The sequence below is a fragment of the Neolamprologus brichardi genome, chromosome 22, assembly GCF_056152115.1.
Source record: "Neolamprologus brichardi isolate AB-2024 chromosome 22, ASM5615211v1, whole genome shotgun sequence".
NCBI lineage: Eukaryota > Metazoa > Chordata > Actinopteri > Cichliformes > Cichlidae > Neolamprologus > Neolamprologus brichardi.
Genome location: NC_142124.1, coordinates 11,996,282 through 12,015,664, shown reverse-complemented (window position 1 = coordinate 12,015,664; position 19,383 = coordinate 11,996,282). Strand labels below are relative to the sequence as shown.

The window sequence follows — 19,383 nt, the reverse complement described above, 5'->3', positions numbered from 1 at the left end:
CATCCCATTACAGCTCAACAAACGAGGCAGTCTCTGAATTGGATGGATCTCTCTCACCGCCCTCCCTCACACATCTTGTCCTCACATGATGGCAGATTTGTAGTTAAGAAACCCAGAAGAATAGACCCATGCAAACAAACAAACAAAGGCAGGCTTTGAATAGAGATTTTTTTTTTATTACTGTACAATAAATTACAACGCAACCCCCAACCCCCACCTCACAGTCTGCACTTTGGTCCGTTTGATTAAAACAAGTCCCTCCATCCTGCTAAGAATTTATATGTAAACAACATGTTTTGTAGGCACATTCAGCTCCAAACATGTGAAGACACTCTTGCCTCAATTATCTCCTCCCTGTACATCTCCCTCACCCCTCCAGCTCAAAGAAAGCACTTGGCTTCAGGCACACCTCCCCCCTCCTGCCACCTTTCAGTGGGTGTACAGGGAGGCAGTGAAGACAATGTCCCTGCGGATGGCCAAGGAGGCCTTCTCCATCTTGCTCCCCAGGACGGAGTCTCCCACGATACGGGCGGCCTGCCTCACCTCCTTCAGCACCTCGTCCAGGCGTTGGATGCAGCGGACCACCGTGCCCTCCTGGACGTCCGTGAGCAGGGCGATCTCTGCGAAGGGCTGGGACCGGACAGAGGAGGTGGTGAGTTACGAAGAGGAAACTTTAACAGCACGAATCACATCTTAAGTTTATCCATTCATAAAGTAAAGAAAGGAGACAGTTTCTATGGTAACATTCTGGTACTCCAGGATACTCTGTCTGGGGTGACATAAAGTGATAAACTCATTATATTTTGTAATATTAAATTGCATGTGATGAATAAAAACGTGATTCAATTTGCAGGCAGCTTTAAAAAATGAGCTTTTTTAAGAACCACAAATCCTGATACCTGAAGCCAAAACTGAGAAGTTAGTGTTTAAATTCTCATGATTGTTCACAACATGCAGTTTGAGTAATCACACTACTTGTCTTCTAATCTTTGTCCTTGTTTGCAACTGAATGATCGGGCTTGTTTTTGAGCTTTACTTTTACTTTGGCAAGTACAAAGACCTGCAAAAATAAACCAGTGATGCTGTTTAACCGCTCTGCAAATCAGAAAAAAAAGTTTAAAACAATTTTCATATAAGAAAAAAATCATCTTGGGTTCTTCTGAGTAAAGAAGTAAAGCTCAGAGGACAAAAGTGGAGTCAACATTTCAAAGAAATAGAGTAGTATCTACATTATAGCAACAACTGATGGAGAGGAAATGCTACATGTAACCAGAAATGGGGGTGGGGGGGTTGTGTAAGAATATTTCTGAGGTTGCGTATGTTGAGAAGACAACAGTTAATTCTGTAAGATTTGATAACACTTATTGTCAACACCCAGAATTAAAAGCAAGTCTGAATCTGCAAACAGCCATGTTGGAGTAAATGTAAATGTCTTTTGGCTCTAACCTAGGACTGTAGAGTTCAAGGAGTGTATTAATTTGGCAACTGCCACATTACTGGGTCATGTATTTGTTTAAAATCTTGTTAGCAGTCTGTAAGAAATCCATCACAAAGAAATGACAAAAACTGGATCCTCCAACGCAAGATGAATGGCAGTTATGAAACTGAGTCACATGATAAGACTTCAGGAGGAACAGTGTTGAGAAAAATGGAAGAAAGAGGCCAAATCCAGGTGTCAATGATAGGTTGAAGACTGGAATGTTGATGTAATAGGAACAAATGATAGTATTTTTTTTTATTCCTTTTTGCTTTAAAGGGTTAAAAATAAATAAATAATCTTATAAATATCACCAGTCCCAGTAACAGCAGGGATTAAAGTGTAATCTCTGTCATCTGGCATTGAGTGTTGTCTTAATCTGGATTCTTCCCTCCTTGTTTGGGGCTAAATGTACTCATCAGGTAGGAAGAGCTGGTGGATTAATATTAATATGCGTTACACTTTCTCGTCTCAGCAGAGGAACAGCCCATCTGTGACCCGATGACTTGTTAGGTGGATTTAAGAGGATCACGCTCACCTGTTTCAAGAGCCCCAGCAGACTGAAAACTGCTTTTACTTCCTCTGTTCTCAGTGAAGTCATTCCCACACATTCTTAGACATACTGCCTCTCACCAAAATGTGTGACTGGGGTCAAATAAAGCCCAACAAAGTGTTAAACCTCACCATTCCCCTGGCCCAGCAGTAAACCACCTCTGTGAGGCCAAACTTGAACTGGCCTACAAACTCCTCGGCCGTCTGCGGTATCCCACACTCCCGCTGCAGCTCTCCGATGCGCTGAGCCACCGACTTCACCTGCTCGATGCCCTGGTAGAGAAAAAGGACAAGATCAGGATGCTGAGTTCAGCTGGTGGCCGGATTTGATCATGTAGGTACAAGTGACTCGCTCTCCCGCCTCTCAGTGTGGACATTATGAACCTGCTTTACAAACCACGTCGCTGTACTTCTGCTCTTCTAGCGTCTGCACTGCTACTTAAGTCATCACTAATTCAGGCTGCCATAAAGCTCCTTCGTGTTTAAGAAAAAGACTCGGCGAGTGATTTAAAAGTGAGGGAGTGACTGGGGGGAGTCAGGTGACGTGCCCTCGCCGTCCTTCCTGCGGGACGTTGTTCATCAAATGTGCACAGTGTCATGTGACGTGAGTGTTTGTGTGTGAGTGAGTCACAAGGAAAAAAAACTCCTCTGCCTCCTCACCTCCTGCAGCGTGTTGGTGATGTGCGGCTCCACCTGGGTGTTCTGAGTGAAGACCAGACAGGACAGCAGGGCGGCGCTCTCCTCGGGCGCCAGCGGGCTCAGGACATTCTCGAACAGAAGCTCCGTCAGCAGCAGCTCGTGGCTGCTGATCTGACAGGCTACGCGGCCTTTCAGCTGCACTGCCCCGCTGCTGTCGACGTACTGGAGGGACTGAAGGACCTGAGGGAGGCCGGCGAGGAAAATAAACCTCTGAGTTTGTTTATTTTTGTGGAGTTTTGAAGGAAAAAGTGCTACTAAAACCTGGGAAACTATGCTAGCAGATAAAAAATGTCAAGCATTCAACAACTTGAGTCCAGATTGAAAAATCTCACTGATATGAAATTTGAGGAGTAAGAAGAAATGTGGAGGGATTGCACTAGCTGTGACTGAAAGATGGTGCAATCCCAGACATTTTACTGCAAAGGGAGCCTGAGGGAGTTCCTTATTGGTTCAATGTCCTGATGAGGATGACTGGATCCTCCATCACCTGACAAAGAGCTCATGCAAATGGCCGAGTGTGTGCACCATTACTGAACGTGCAGCTGAACGCTTTGAGCTCGTTTACTGCCTCATACCAGCTCTTTAATATATAATACTTAGGGCTGTCCCACATTTCTTTGGCAAGCAAGTTGCTGGTTCAATTCCAGATGTGCTGGTTCGATTCCACCTGTGGAGCCAAAAGTAGCATTGTATAACATTTGTACTTTGATTTACTGATTCAACTGTTGGGATAAATAAAGAATGAAGTATTTCTCCTTTTTCCTCTTCTGTGATGAGGCGGTGAATCTTTGTCACTTTTAAAGAATTTTTTTCCTCAAGCGCCACCTGGAGGATGAATTTTGCTTCTCTTGTGAAATTTAAACAGCACAGCGGGTAGTCTGCTTTAAGTGTTGAATAGCAAACATATGCATGTTAGTACCAAATTCTATAATGGCAAAAATAAACAGCTTGTTAGCATCACTGTTAGCATAACAGACAGAATTCGATCAGTTCATTAAGATAATTTTTAAATATTAGCTCCTTTCTTTGTCTCCAAATTAAATATTTTTAGATTTTTTTCACCTATTTTATGCTTTTATTAGAGACAAACACAGCACAGATCCCATCTGGACTCAAATTCAGGACAATGTAGCAAACTTCTGATGTCTTGGGAATTATTGAGATGATCAAAAACCTCATTTAAGCAAACTCTGACTTTTGGGAAATTGTGATGGGAACATTTTTATGTCTAAATTCAAGAATTCATAGACCTACGATCACACAGGAAGATGACGAAGAGGAAAATATTCCAACCTGAGAAGCAACCGAGAGGTCTTTACACTTTTTTTTTACTCAGTAAATGACTGACTTATAAAAATAGCCGGTGATTCATTTTTCTGCCAACGGACAGAAACACGTCAGGATAAAGACTCTCATCCAAACCTTGATCCTCTGGTGGTATTCTGGCAGCAGAGTCAGAGACTGGTCCGACACAAGGAAGAGGAGCTGGTCCAGCTCTTCCTGCAGGCTCATCCTCTCCTTAATCCGAGCAAACTGACACACACAGACACACAGGATACTCAATTTGAGAAATGAAACAGCAGAACTTGGCCTAAATCCAGTGAATTCAACAGAGAAGAAGATAATAAAAAACTTCTGTACTCTCATTAACGCGTTTTTAGCTAACGCAGCTTTGAACCACTGAGGACGATCTCCGCACTGCCAATTTTTATTACCCACAAGGTTGAATAAAGACATAAGGAAGTGTGAATGTGCAGTGATAACAGGAGACACTGATACTGCAAGTAAGAGCTTGTTATCTTGCAGAGTAACGAGAGAGAGTGTGTGTGTATTGGTGGCTCAAATAACACGCTGTGCCTGTGAGACAGTGATGAGCTGCAGCTATGAGCCTATATGGGTAATTATAGAAGCAGTCAGCTCAGATTCTTGCATCTTATCTCCCCAATGAAGCTGCCAGGAAGACAGGAGAGACGGCACAGAAGCAGAGATCTGGTTTTTGAGTTTGATGTTATTATTGTGAAATTAGAAGAGGGGGGAAAAATTGGAAGGATAAAAAGAAGCTGGCGGTGTTGTGAGAAGGGAGAAACGAGAGATGCTATGAAAGAGGGGGGCCAGTCTTATGTAAGGATGTTAATTAGCTGCATAGATGTGAAACCGTGGCACAAAATAAATGTGATTTTCTTTCTATATGAGCAAACACTCGGGCTGAGACACTTTTCTCATTGCAGCATATTTTAAAAACTGTCGCGCGCACACACACACAGACACACACCTGCTCTCCGAACATGGGTGAGTGGATGCAGTTGAAATCTCTGAGGCTGTCTTGCAGCACACGGAGCCTCATGTTGGCCTCCACCACATCAACGCTCTTCAGCTGGAGGTCATTGACGGGGTCAAGGGTTGCTATGCCGCTGGGGTTAGCCTCTGCCAATCGAAGCAGCTCCTGTGTCGCCGTGGAGATGGCTTGACCAGGAGGGTCAAGCCTAAAGGACAAAGGGAAGTGATGAAGATTTTTAGCTTGACAGTGTAGACTGATCTGAGAAATGCAAGAAAATGACAACAACAACAACAAAAAAGGCCAGATATTTTTAATCTATAGCAGTGACAAAAAAGAAAAGGTGGTAATCCATCTGGTAGAGTGATGAGGCCCTTTTCATTTCTCCCTGTAAACCCCGTCAATATCTGTACTGTCGCTTTCATAAGAGAACAAAAAACACAGTAAAAACCAGCTAAAAATAAAAGAAAATACTAAAGAAAATCAATAAAGATATGTAATTATGAAGCACAACCAGCAACAGAATCAGACAAATGTATATTTTTTCACCTGCTTCTCCATTAGGTACACCTATTCAGCTACATATTACATGCCAACATTTAATCAGCCAATCACATGGCAGACATTCAGTGGAATTAGGTATGTAGACATGGTCAAGACAACCTGCTGAAGTTCAAACTAAGCATCAGAATGAGGAAGAAATGTGATTAAAGTGATTTTGAACGTTACATGGTTGTTGGTTTAAGTATTTCAGAACTGTTGGTCTCCCATGATTTTCCCACACAACCATCTGTAGGTGGATAGAAAGGCAACAGTAACTAAAATAACCACTAACTACAACCAAAGTATGCAGAAGAGCACCAATGAATGGGCAACTTATTAAAACCTTGGAGCAGGTGACAAACTGAGGTTACAATTCAACCGGGAAAAATGTTGCCTGGTATAATGAGTCTTGATTCTTCCTGCAACATTCACATAGTAGGGTCAGAATTTGGGGTATATAACATGAAAGCATGTGAGAGATATTTTTTTTGGCACATTTTTGGCTTCTTAGCACCAACTAAACATTGTTGCTGATCATGGTGATCCCTTATGACCCATCTTCTGATGGCAGTATAACACGCTGTTTCACAAAGCTCAGATCATCTCAAACTAGTTTCTACAACATGAGCATGAGTCCGCTCTACTCAAATGGCCTCCACAGTCACCAGATCTCAATCTAACAGAGCACCTTTGGGATGTGGTGGAATGGGAGACTCACATTATGGATGTGCACCAAATAAATCTGCAACAGCTGTGTGATGCTGTCATCTATTGGTCAGCGAGGTCCTGAGAGGTCACAAGGATGCCCTGCTATAATGCAAACCCCACTTTACCATCTATTTTACTCTGAAATAGGATCCTCATTAGAAAAATAAATAAAGTTCTTAAATCACAACAAAGACAACAAATGCATACTTGAATCGTGGCTGTTGCCTCTTGTTGTAATTATCGATGATCCTTTCTGGAATCACTTTGAGGGTTTTCACCGTGATGGCTGAGATATCCTGAAGCTTCAACTTCTGCACCGTGTGGCTGCAGGGGCCTGATGAACAATAAAGGTAAAACAGGGAATTAATTACATCAAATAATTGAAAAGTGGTTCGTGAAAGCGATCACACAGAGCTGGATAGCATCTGCAGCTAACCCCACCGCCCCACCTTCAGGTATGAAGAGAGATGTGTTGTGGAGGTGAGGCAGAGCGGCGTTGTCGTTGCCTTTTCCTTCCTCGTTGCCCTTTTCACAGATGATGAGGGCTGTGAAGGTGCGGTTCACAGAGTCACTGGACACCTGACGCACAGAGAAAAGTCAGAGAATGATACGGGAGAAAGGACACGATACACTGTTCACACATGAGGGAGATCAGTGGCAATCCGAACACATGCAGGTTGGGTGATGCAGAAACTCTACACCACCCTCTGCTGAGAATGAGCGTCTGGATGTATTTCCTCTTTTACTGGTGACCCGTTCAGCTTTTATGTCACCTGTCTCACCAGTGAGACCAGAGACTGGGCACAGAGCTCAGATGGAGACTTGTTAAATAGCTCAACATTGCTGACAATATTATTTAAGAAAAATTCTTCTTTGTGACTCTGTATCACTTTCTGATTGTCTCACTGTCCGTAACATTTTCCCATTTTCCTTTTGCCACAATGTTCATCAACTAATTCCTCCACTTTAGCCCAGAGTTGATCTAATAGGCAGTAGCCACTGTCAACGGAGAGCAAACTCAGCACATAGGATACGGTCCGCACACGGGTATTTCAAAGAACAGATCCTCAGCCTTAATTTGAGCAAAAGTAATGTACTGACTTTGAACATCTAAGCACCAAAGCAACCTATAAATAACACAAACTTCATTAGAAAAAAAACAACAGAGCTGAAGAGCCTGATTAATAGTTTTGTTTTATTTGTTTTTTTAGGCAAAACAACGTCTTTGGTATCAATTTTTTAAATTTTATTTGTGTGAGCAAAGAATTTGAAACAGGATGATTTTAGGTTATTGTTTACTTTCTGTGTATTCATCTCACTGGAGGAATTAATGATACTAAAACATGCATCAAACTAGCAACTTTCACTTTTCGCTCAATAATCAGCCATTTTTTAATCCTAGTTTGCATTTTTATACAAAATCTGATTATTTATTTCACTTGTTAATTGCCACTGTTACATAATTCTACACAAATAAGCTATTCTTTTCTTTAGGAAATAAATCCTATGTAAGATTTAGCCCCTCTTTAGGTTTTTATCCTTTGCACAGCACAATCAGGTAAGTGTTTGATTGCTTATGTATCCACAGTCACACAAAACCGTCTTCGTCCACAAGTAGTATCTGCTCTGAAACAGGTAATATGACCCCAAATAGTCCTGGTGTCACAGAATAGCTGTGGTTGGGTGCCACACTGAATATACACCTACCTGTAGGATAACTCCTAAGGCGTTGAGATGCTGTTTGTTGTTAACCACAATGACTCGACCCACTGAGAGAGCCTTGAGCCCATTCACAGACTCCAGAATAGCGTGCTGAGATTGAGACGGGGAGGAAATGATAAAGGTAAACAAGCAGCTGATTAAAGCTGTATGAATGTAATCGTGATTCTGAATATGTGCGAGTTTACCTGGACTGCTTCTGTGGTTGTCTTCAGCTCGGTGACCGTGTGGTAGTAAGGCAACAGGTCAGAGAGCTGGCCCTCTGTGTCCACGGAGGGCACAGCGGACAACATCTGCTTCAGCTGGCTGATCCTCTTCTCGTGGGTCTGCAGCAGCAGCAGCAAGACAAGATGAAAAAGAGACATTTCTCAGCTGCTCTTAGACAGGAAAAATGTTACAGAGCAACAATTCAATGAAGCTGTAAATGTTACCTGAGTATCTCTGTGGCTTTCAGAGAAGCTCCTCCTCATCATGTCGGTCACACGGAGGGCTTCGACTCGCAGCAGGTTGAGGATCATGGTGTAAGTCAGTCTGAACTGGGACTGGAGAAGGGTGGGCTTACCCTGAGGGAGACACACAGGAAGAAGAGTCAGCACAGAAATGGGATGCAAACCATTTTCTAAAGCTAGAAAATCAAAACTGCTCTGATTCCAATTCATCTACTGGCGCCACTGATTTTTTTTTTAAAGCGTACCACTTTGTAATTGCTTACAGCCACACCACCCAGCGTATGGCTGATCTCACCCCAGCAGATTTTGTATTTACTTGGGTTATCTTAGCCTAATATTAGGATTTGTTTAATGATATGAAACATATGCAAAAAAGAAACTAACAAACCCAGAAATATAGGAAGGAGGAAAATACTTTTTCACAGCACTGTACATCTCAAAAATTAATATCAGCCTCAAAAGTCCAGAAATATTGTGAAAAAGACCACAGCATATTTAATTTTGCACCATCTGTAGAAGAGGAGGCTCTGGCTTTCTACATTTACAAAAGAAAGTAAAGCATCCATGAAAGAAAAAAGGATAAAAAACACAATTTGTGTTTCAGTTCCACACTGAACCCAAAGCAGTGCTTTTCAAACTGGCACAGAGGGAGACTGTGTTAAAATAGCCCACTCAACTGTGTAATTAAATGTTAAATGAATAACGGAGCGTGCAACACCTTCCTTGAATCACAGCCAAAATAAACAAGCGGTGCAGCTTTGCTTTAGATGTGGAGAGATGGGTACCGAGAGACTTGAGTGGAACGATGTATAAACCCACGCGGCAGGTAGATGTTATGAAATGAAACCCTGCTGCGGCCCTCACCAGCATCATGACGTGCAGATCCGCCATCTCGTGAACGCCAGCTTTACACAGAATGATCACAGTGCCCGTGGCGTCCAAACCTCTCCGGCCCGCTCTGCCCGCCATCTGAATATACTCACCTAAAAATATGGTTCATGGCATGAGCACAGGTCTCAAAATGCTTGTTTTTCCTCAGCTACAATTTATCCTCAAGGACTAGCGAGCATTAGTGATGGCGGCTGAGATGGAGAGTATCAAACCTGGCAGCAGATTTCGGAAGCCGGTTCCATCATGTTTCCTGATGCTGTCGAACACCACGGTCCTGGCGGGCATGTTCACTCCCATTGCAAAGGTCTCTGTGGCAAACAGCACCTGGGAGAGGAAGGGAAGATGCAGACAGCTGGTAGAGCTATTTTTATTTGCAAATGAAGGTGAGTGTAGCAAACAGGTGGGGTTGCAGCACAAAATTGTCTCTTTTTCCTCTGATCTCATTCTTCCAAAGAGAAAACAAGCCCTGTAGCTACATCTCATCCAAGATTCAGCCTGCAGGCTCACTAACCATCATCCGCTTTTCTGACCACAGCTATTACAGAGAAATTCCAAGTCATTTCCATCAAATACTTCCCCACCTGATCATCATAGATTTGCTTGAGAAAACAAATTCCAAGAAAAAGACGCACTTGATATTAAGATACGGAAAGACATTTTTCTACCACCATATTTGTTTTCACAGAATTCTCTGATTCGCTAATTGTGCATAACTTTAGTTTTTTCCTCACTGCAGCGTTACTGACAATATTAGCACAGGTGGTTACACCACAGATTAACATCTGCACCCTCATGAGACTATTAATACTTATGTATTATGTGTGCATTGCTCCCTCTGCCACAATAATCTCAATAACATCCTGTAGTGTGTGTTGCACCAATATTTTCAAAAGTTGCTGAGCATGCAAGCATGATTTCAAACACAGCTGTGGTCCAAGCCACATTAGCATCATAGCTTTGTTTCAACTTCCAGTCACGCTCACCTTTACGAGGCCTCTGGAAAAAAGCATCTCAATGACCTCCTTCAGGATTGGCAGGATCCCGCTGTGATGGACTGCGATTCCTCTCTTCAACAGGTCTCTCATGAGCAAGATCTAAAAGAAGACCCCAACGACAAGTTTAATGTTACATTAACATGTTCTGTTGTGAGCAAAATACCATAAATCTTTGACTGGAAGTCAGTTTAAGTGTGCTGCAAATTAAGCCGCTGTTTAAGAAAAGTCTAAAATCCTAAAAAGCACAAAGATTCAGTCATTTTCAAATTAAAATTTCTTGTATTTACAGAAATAAATTAATTATGCATATTCTTTCATGTCCATGTTGAGTGTATGCAAACTAACCACGTCTTTGCATATGCTGCAGTGAAACTGCACATCAAAATAGCAAATCTTTTTATATCCCTTCATTATTATGATGAATAAATTGTACCTAGGGGAGCTTTTTGTTCCAGATGATTATTAAATACTCATATAAAAGAAGAAATTATCATTCATTACAATTCAGAAAGCAGCCTGTATTAACAGTCTGGGGGAGAGGAAAAGCAGGCCCCCTGCTGACTGCTCGTTACCTGAGGCAGCTGCCGGTCTCCTCCTCGGAGGCGAGTGAGACTTTTCTGGAAGAAAGAGTGAATTTCCGCCTTCTCTATGGAGGTGGTTAGGTCCATGGAGTCCAGCGAGCGGGCGTTCTCGTCACAGCGTGTTCGAGAGAAGGTGAACGCAACCACCGGGGTCTGCTGCCGCTGGGACAGGAAGTGCAGCAGGGTGAGCCACACTGATCGGTCCTGTGGGGTGAAGCACATCATTAAAAAATAGGGAGATGGATGAAAACAGGAAATAAGAGGATGACTTGGAGAGAAATCAAAAGGCAAAATAGTGACAAAAGAGAATTACCTGACTAGCGGTTGTGTTTTGAGAGGTGTTTTTTGTGCCAAATGACTGAGCATGTTTGCTGGTGCGCTCCTTCTTAGCATCGACGGCTGCGTAGTATCTGAACAAGAAACACAACTTCCTCTTTGAGAAACAACTTCAAGAAATTATTAACTAGGGAAGCACCACACGGCGAAGCTGTACCCTTTAGTGAGGAAGTTTCCTGTAGCATCCACCAGCAGAAACATCTCTTTCTGAGTCTTGGTGCTGTTCCCCGTGTACAGATAATGCTCCAAGGGCACGGGTCTCTTTAGTGTGCTGATCACGTAAATGTGCCTCTTCTTAATACGACTGGGGTAAAATAAAAAAAAAAAAAACAATAATAAGGGCGAGACAGAGAAATGCAATTAATAGCAGAAGCTGAAGTCTTGCTTTGAATAGTTTTGTGCGAGAGCAGATTTCTAAAGGAGAATTACCGACTGCAGCCACTGTCACCACTCCACAATTAGCTCTCTAATGCTCAGTGGCTGCTGTCAGCGTGGTGCACCTACCCGATCCACTCACTGAACTCCAGAGCGTTTGGCACTGTGGCGCTGAGGAGAATGATACTGACGTGATCGGGAAGCATAATCAGAACCTCCTCCCACACAACCCCTCTCTGAGGAAAGCAAACACGAGAGGAAAGTCAATTAACCTCGAAAATCAGCTGGAAAAAAATGAATCCGTGGGAGCGCTCCCTGACCTCAGCGTCGTTGATGTAGTGAACCTCATCGAAGATCACCCACTCCAAGTCCCTGATGACCTCTGAACCATTGTAAAGCATAGACCTGAGAGAGGAGAGGAGGAGAGGACGGAGCAATCTAGAAACTTTACTCTACTGAATACGTTGCTTCTAATATTTACAACAAACAGTCCAAGCACCTGAGGATCTCAGTGGTCATGATGAGGCAGGACGACTCAGGACTGAGCTGGACGTCGCCCGTAAGGAGTCCAACGTCCCCAAATGTGTTTTTAAAGTCTCTGAACTTCTGATTGGACAGAGCCTTGATAGGAGATGTGTAGATGGTCCTTTAAAAACACAAGAAAGAGAGAGGAAAATAAACCTCTGCAAAGAAAAAACACTTTAATCTGGATGTTATAGGTCTAATTATGTATTAAATATATATATTTATATATAGAAGACTACAGACTGTGAAGTCTAATAATGCCAAACAAGAACAAAATAATGACATTAAAAACTTTATGTTCGACCACAACACTAAACAGCTGTTTACCTGTTACGTGCCTCACTGTCAGGTAACAGATGATAACACCAAGCAGCAACAGTCTTCAGATTAAAGGGTTACATATGTTAAATGTATTGATTCCTGCATACACTTTAAGTATAGAAAAATTAAAAAACAAACACCAGTCGATAAATATAAGTCACCAAGTATCATCCATCCATTGGATAGGAAGGAAAACAGTGTAAATGTTTGGAAACACAAAGTATTTGACTTTTGTGCCACCCAGTGGTTGTGCCAGATTTACAAAGACTGTGAAAGTGCCATCAAAAGCTGCTTTTATTCTGGGGTGTAATATTTATTTATTTGAATCTAAGTCATGTTATCCATCTGCCACAGAACAGTTTGAAGTAAACCTTAAATAAGAAACTTAGCCATAATATAACATAACACATAACATAATATAACCACTCTATCATTACCTAATGGTGAGACTCCTGCTATTAAAATATTAAAAGTAACTTTTTACTATTTATTTTATGTTTTAGTTATGTCACTTTGATCTGTCTGTGTTTGTTTACTGTCCTCAAAGCTACATGATCAGGAGTCAAAGGTCAGCAGTGGCTCAGGTGACAGAGTGAATCGTCGGTATGATTAAAAGTACTGTCTTAATGTTTGTGTTTAGCACTATAAACAACCCCTTTTTAAGATTTTTCTCACTGTGATTAAGTATAGCAGTGACCAGGCCAAACAATACTACAGCATGGCATAATTTGATATTTATTATTATTTTATTTATATATTATTATTGTATATTATAATTTAAAATGTCATAGCAGAGCATTTCCAGCTTGTTCCATTCTTTACTGGGGATTTATGTACTTTTGTTTTAAGTACATTAATTAAGTTCATCTTGTCTTCTTTCTTCCTGGTGTAGAGATATCAGTGGTTTTGTAACGTATTCATTTGTATTTGTATTTAAAAAGTATTTATATAGTGCTTTTTTATTCCTATGAAGCACATGTTTTACACATGTAGAACTTTCATCAGGAGCAATTTGGGGTTCAGTATCTGGCCCATTGATGTGACATGTGGAGCTGGGGATCAAACCACCTTCGGCAGACAACTATGTGAGCTGTGAGTCACAGCTGTCTCGTGTCATTAGTGTTTCTTGCTTCTTTTCCAGCCTTGAAGACAAGAACAACCTCTGTCTTACAGCTTGTACTGAAAAAGGGTTTAGCTCACTTCTGAGCTGTGCACAAATACACACCTCGTCATGTGTTTCTGTGAGAGAGCGATGGCGTACTCGGCCACCACTGTTTTTCCAGCAGACGTGTGCGCGGCCACAAACACGGAGTCATGAGCTTCCAGCCTCAGCACGGCCTGCTTCTGGAAAACATCGAGCTCAAAAGGCCACTGCAGCAGAGAAACAGGAAAAAAAGAAAAAGGTTTTCACTTAACAGCTCACCACATGCCGTGCTCAGAGAAGCAACAGAGAGAGGTGAAAATATCAAAATAAGACAAAGGGATTTTATTTTTTGTTATGTTGAACCCAAACCTTGAAAGCTGGGTTTGGGATGCGTTTGTAGAAGTCATCGCAGGGTGATGTTATATTCACAGGAATGGCCCATTTCTTGTTTTCCTCTGTGTTGTCTTTTAGCTTTGATTTCTCTTCTTTTCCTTTCTCTGGAGGAGACGAGGATGACGCAGCATCCTGCAGGCAGAGGAGAAGGAAACAAAGCTTCAGAGCAGTTCATATTTAGCAACACTCGACAGTTAACCCACATCAATTTCCTTTTATTTTAATGTCTGTTTCCTGCTACACGAATAGCAGCACTTATTTTACAAATTCTGCACTGGAAAAAGACTGAATTAAAATCAGAACTAAATACTGAAAACAGCTTTATCAACACCACAATTAAAGGATGAATGCAGGAGAGAAGGATGAGAAGTAATTTCCCTAAACTTGTTCTCAGTGTTTTTAACAGATTTTACCTCTTGTCTTTTCTTTCTGCATCTATGACAACAAAGAACTGCAACTCACTGAGCACCACAAGCTCATGTACATTAGCCTCTGGGCTAAATCTAGTTGGACAGTCATGGTCTTTAAAATTAATTTCTAGGGAGAGAAATGTGATGGTGGGCAGTAGTGTTAGGTAAATCTAGTGCTGGAATATTATACTGTACTAAACAACCGTGCTCCTGACTATCTCACCGACCTCCTCAGTCTCTATACTCCCAGCCGTTCTTTACGATCATCTGGTCAGTTACTTCTGGCCCAGCCCGGGCACCATCTGAAGACTAGGGGTGATCGTGCCTTTACCTCAGTAGCACCAAACCTCTGGAATACTCTTCCTGCTATCATTCGTGCCTCTGACTCCATTCAGTCCTTTAAAGCACGCTATCCCTACTTACTAATGCCTTTGTTTGTTTTTGCTATTTTACCTTGTTTTAATGACTTACTGTTCAGTGTAATCATTTTACTGTTTATTCTTTACTGTGAAGCACTTTGGTGCACCCTCTGGTTTTAAATGTGCTATATAAATAAATTTGCATTGCATTGTACTCGGAACAATTCAAAGAAAGAATAAAAGAACGCATTCATGCCTGATACCAAACTTGCTTCCCATATTTCAAATTTTCATTCATTTTCAAACAGTCTGTGTTTGAATTAATCTTCAGGGTTTCTCCTTGTTTAAAACAGACTTTTGAGGGTTGGTGATACACATGTAAGAGTATGTTGCTCAACAGATCTCCGTGTGTTTGAATCCATTTCAAGTTAATTGAGTAAATGGCACCTCTGTTACATTTTAGGTGAATCTCCTTTGGTGGAGAACTAAATTATGCTCAATGCATAAAAAACCCGACCTGTACATCAAAATTTTGTTTAAAGGTTGTCAGACGTCCACGTGACATCAGGCAGTATGTTTTTAAAAAAAGCAAATACGACATTCGTTTGATTGTATAATGACTGTGGTCAAGAAACATATTTGCCCTTTACATCTACATGTAAATGACATCTCTAAAAGTGTTATGTCTCACTGTGGGTTGCACAGTGTTACTGTGGTAGAAGTTACGTTTGGTAGTACTGCTGCCTTGAGGAAGAAGGTTCTGGGTTCAGGTCTACTGGTTGGCTAACCGGCAACCATATTTTTTTTAAAAAAGTTTGTTCAAGATCTGAGTTTTCACCTTCGAACCAAACCTGAGCATTAAGATGTTGGGCAAAACTTCCTTTTCACTGAGTGTTTGCTGGGTGGGAACCATCTCAATACACAACACAGGCGAATTTGACCACATGTAAAACCTCTCCCATCATATTAACCTTCACATTTTTAATCAAGCTGTTTGCTATATTTACTTAAAGATATTGCACTAATATTTATCATTCACAGTCATTCATTTCAGGGAATATAATCTGAAGTTACCAGATATCTGAAATAAAAGATGTACCTTGATGCCCAGGTCTTCAAGACTGTTTGTTCTTGGTAGTTTGGGGGCATCTTCACTTTCTTTGTCTTTCTCCTTCTCCTCAAGCTGCAAACCACTAATGCCTTCCACGGTAGATAGGAGCGACATGAGGTTGACCTCTGGCTTCGCTATTTTGGCATCTTCAGGATACAATTTTAAAAAGACAAAATCATTAATCCATCTACTTTTAGACCATATAGTATTTTTTTTTTTGGGTGGGACAGTCTGAGTTCTAACCTTTGTCAGTAAAGTCCATTCCAGCTTTCAGTCCAGGGGCCACCTTCAGTAAATCTATAAAAGAGTAATGACAAACTCAAACTCTAAGAGGTGAAATAATAAAATATGTTTGACTTTATTTTACGTTGATCATGCTTAAAAGAGGGGAAAAAAATCACCACTCTCAAAGTCGATTTCCTCCTCCAGCTCAGATTTCTTCTTGATTTGTTCAAGCGTCAGTTCCTCCATTCCTCCTGTGACAATAACAACAAGAATATTAATAGATAACAAAACTCCTCGGTTTCGACATCTGAACTAAAGAAAGATACAGAAAATCATTAAGAAAAAATGCTTTGAATGAATGAAAGAATCTCACCAGGGAGGAACGGGTAGTTGGTGTTGCTTCCTCGAAGGCTTTCAGAAGGAGGCCCAGGCTGGCGCTGCAATGACAGCGAGTTCTTTGCAGACAGACCGGTGTCCTCCAGTAACACCTACAGGTGGGGGAAAAAACAAAAAGACCCAAAATGAAATGAATCAAGCCAACCTTTGATTGCAGTGATAATGCGCAGGACCATAATGATAACCTGCTGCAAGACTCTGACTCTCCAATATGAACAACCAGATCTGAAGATAAAAGCAGAAGTGGAAAATAGTGACAACTTGACTGTGAAATTTTTGTTTTTGTTTTTTAAATTAAATCTAGGTGGCCCTAAAATCTAAAAGATCTATTTTTTTCCCAAAATGGATAAAATCAGTCTTGAAAAATATGTATAAAAATATGCATGCAAAGTTTTGGACAATGACACAGTTGCTGTACACAACCACAGTGAATTTCAAATCAAACAATCAAGATTTGATTGAAAAGCAAACTTGGCTTAATTCAAGGGGTTTAACAAAAGTTTTAACTGTTAAGAAATTACAGCCATTTAATACACAGTCCTCTAATTTCATAGGCTAAAAAGAAACTGGATAATTGATTGACAAGCAGTTTTATGACTAGGTCAGGCCTGTTCCTTCATTCTTCCATGACACATTAAACAAGAGAAAAGCTCTGGAGTTGATTCCAAGCACTGGGCTTGCATTTGGTAGCTGTTCACTGGATCACTAAAAAGCCTAAAGAGATGCTGAAGAATATGAAGGAGACCATTTTTAGGCTGAAAAAGCCAAATTAAACTTCTCAGAGAGTAAGGCCCGCCAGGGCATCTCCAGTCAGTCACTGACTGCAAAAAAAAGAAGTTGATCCAAGTATTAAAATGAACCATATATTTAAAATGACCACAAATATTTAAAGCTGAAACAGCAAAGCACTTTTTATAAACAATAAGATACTCTTTGTCAGGTTCAATAATGATTTGACAATAATGATTTTATTTTAATAAGGATAATGTTGCCACATTACCTCAGTGAAGTCCAGCAGCATTCCTGTGGTTGGATCTCTGACAACAGACAGTCCCGAGTGAAGCGGAGATGGACAACAGTTGAGCAGAGAGTCAACGTCAACCTTCCTCTGGGTGAGCCTGATGAGAACAGCAACACACACACACAAAAATTACATCTTTAAACATACATTGATTTTAACCCAATAATAATTACAATATCAGATTTGACTTTCCCCCCGTAGACACGTTAGATTTCAGGAAGCAATGATTTCAAGAAACTCTCTTAATTATTTAGTGAAATCAATAAATATGCCTATTAGTGTTTTTTTTTTTTTTTAAATTAGCAATATAACAAACATAAATACTTGAGAAACTTCTGGAAGGCAAAGTCTTTGTCGTGTATAGGAAGCCATGCAGGGTCTCTTAAAAACTGTTTCTCTACTTCTGTCTCCAGGTTCAGGTTTGTGGGAGGAAGCCCGTGAGGAAGCTGTGGATGGAAAAAAAAAAAGAGATCAGAGAGACATCCTGAAGAGCCACATAAACAAAACAAGTCAAATAATTTCCCTATATTTACATAAGTTATAAATGAACACCATTAACTATCCCCCAAAGATAAAACACAATCAAATCTTATTTAATATAAGCAATCAGCTCAGGTGAAACTAAACCATAATGTTAAGTCACTTAGATAATATGAAATTTTAATAAGCATCACTTTGAATAAGTTCTGAAGAAGCTAAATGTGCTAGATTAGGTGACTTGAATACAAAAATGTATGGGTAAAGCAATTGTACAAGGATTGGCTTTATTTGTTTTTGTTTTTATTTTGTTTCTTGTATCTAAAGTAATTCTCATTGGGAAACAAATAAATTAAATATTTTAAAGTCTTTGGGTCAACCCCTTGCAAATTCATGCTATGAAAGAACTGAGGCAGCTCTCAAAGTAAAAGGGGGTCCAATCCAGTACTAATAATGTGTACCGACTGTAGTGCACAGTTTTGACACTGTGACTATGCATGTATAGATAATAGATTCTGTATCTACTCCCTTGTTTATTTCAGAATGGGGAAAAAGTAGGTCTACGTAGGTTTTCACTCACAGTGCATAATCATAATACAAGGGAACAGGGCTTTAGTCTTGAAAAGCTCCACTGCAATGGCATCAGTGATTTCCAATCACAAGCCGGGAAGCATGCCATTATCTTTGAGTTGAAGAATTCTTAATCCTTTACATTAGGTTGTATCACAGACCAAATCAATTTATTGGACTACAATTTAGCTAAAATAGTATCTAAACAGATATCTTACTCCTTACTGACCGTGCTATGTGGAGGTAAAGGCTGGCCGGGGACGGGGTGTGTGATAAGCTCAAACCTGCCAGAGCATCCCATCTCCAGCAGGGACATGGGCAGATCCATGGGTCCCGGAGGGGGCACATCTGTAGAGAGACAACATAAAGAGTCTGAATGGATGAGCAAGCACACATTCACGCAGGCTGTATTAAAAAGATGAAGAAAAAGACTGTCAGGTTAAATTAACCATTTATCTGGTCGTATTTATTCCGAAAATGCTTAACGGATATTACCACACTCACTTGCTGATTAGCTAAATATTAAATCTGTGCTTTATGAGGGTGCAGAAAGAAGCTACTCTGTTAGCCATAGCACCATAAGCTACATCAATGGAGCTAGTTAACCAAAAATAAACATAATACAGTTAGATATTTATAATTATTTAAGGAGCTGGCTTGACAAATTACAACCCACAACGTACTTAGTCTATCCATGCCCCCACAGTCGTTAACGAAAGCTAAAAGTTGCCACAAAGTAGCTGCTGCAGTGGCCACGGAAGTTGCCAAAATTGACAAGCGGAAGTGGCTAGCAAAAAACTGCTCGACTGAAACGCAAAGACATAAAATTCT

General features: G+C 40.8%; 1 protein-coding gene across 1 annotated transcript; it reads right to left on the bottom strand.

Annotated features, from left to right (window-relative positions):
* Positions 1-134: 134 nt before the first annotated feature.
* skic2 (SKI2 subunit of superkiller complex) lies at positions 135-19,321 on the bottom strand. The gene is made up of 29 exons (XM_006788063.2): positions 19,236-19,321; positions 18,782-18,900; positions 17,830-17,951; positions 17,485-17,602; positions 16,462-16,576; positions 16,265-16,339; positions 16,107-16,160; positions 15,852-16,009; positions 13,960-14,115; positions 13,672-13,817; positions 12,100-12,246; positions 11,921-12,005; positions 11,730-11,836; positions 11,383-11,529; positions 11,203-11,299; positions 10,881-11,093; positions 10,297-10,407; positions 9,526-9,637; positions 9,287-9,405; positions 8,405-8,536; positions 8,162-8,299; positions 7,962-8,066; positions 6,704-6,833; positions 6,462-6,588; positions 5,001-5,211; positions 4,151-4,261; positions 2,690-2,908; positions 2,162-2,302; positions 135-630 (listed from the first exon to the last, which is right to left on the bottom strand). The coding sequence occupies exons 1-29, from the start codon at positions 19,246-19,248 to the stop codon at positions 430-432; spliced, it is 3,729 nt and encodes a 1,242-aa protein (XP_006788126.1). The 5' UTR covers positions 19,249-19,321; the 3' UTR covers positions 135-429.
* Between the last annotated feature and the right edge of the window lie 62 nt (positions 19,322-19,383).

Bases quoted from the DNA above. Each gene is read 5' to 3' on its own strand.
- skic2 (XM_006788063.2), bottom strand. The intron at 12,247-13,671 runs GTGTGTATTTGT...GTGTTTTTAAAG, and splicing joins TCACAGAAACACATGACGAG to GACCATCTACACATCTCCTA. The intron at 11,300-11,382 runs GTACAGCTTCGC...TTTCTTGTTCAG, and splicing joins GGAAACTTCCTCACTAAAGG to ATACTACGCAGCCGTCGATG.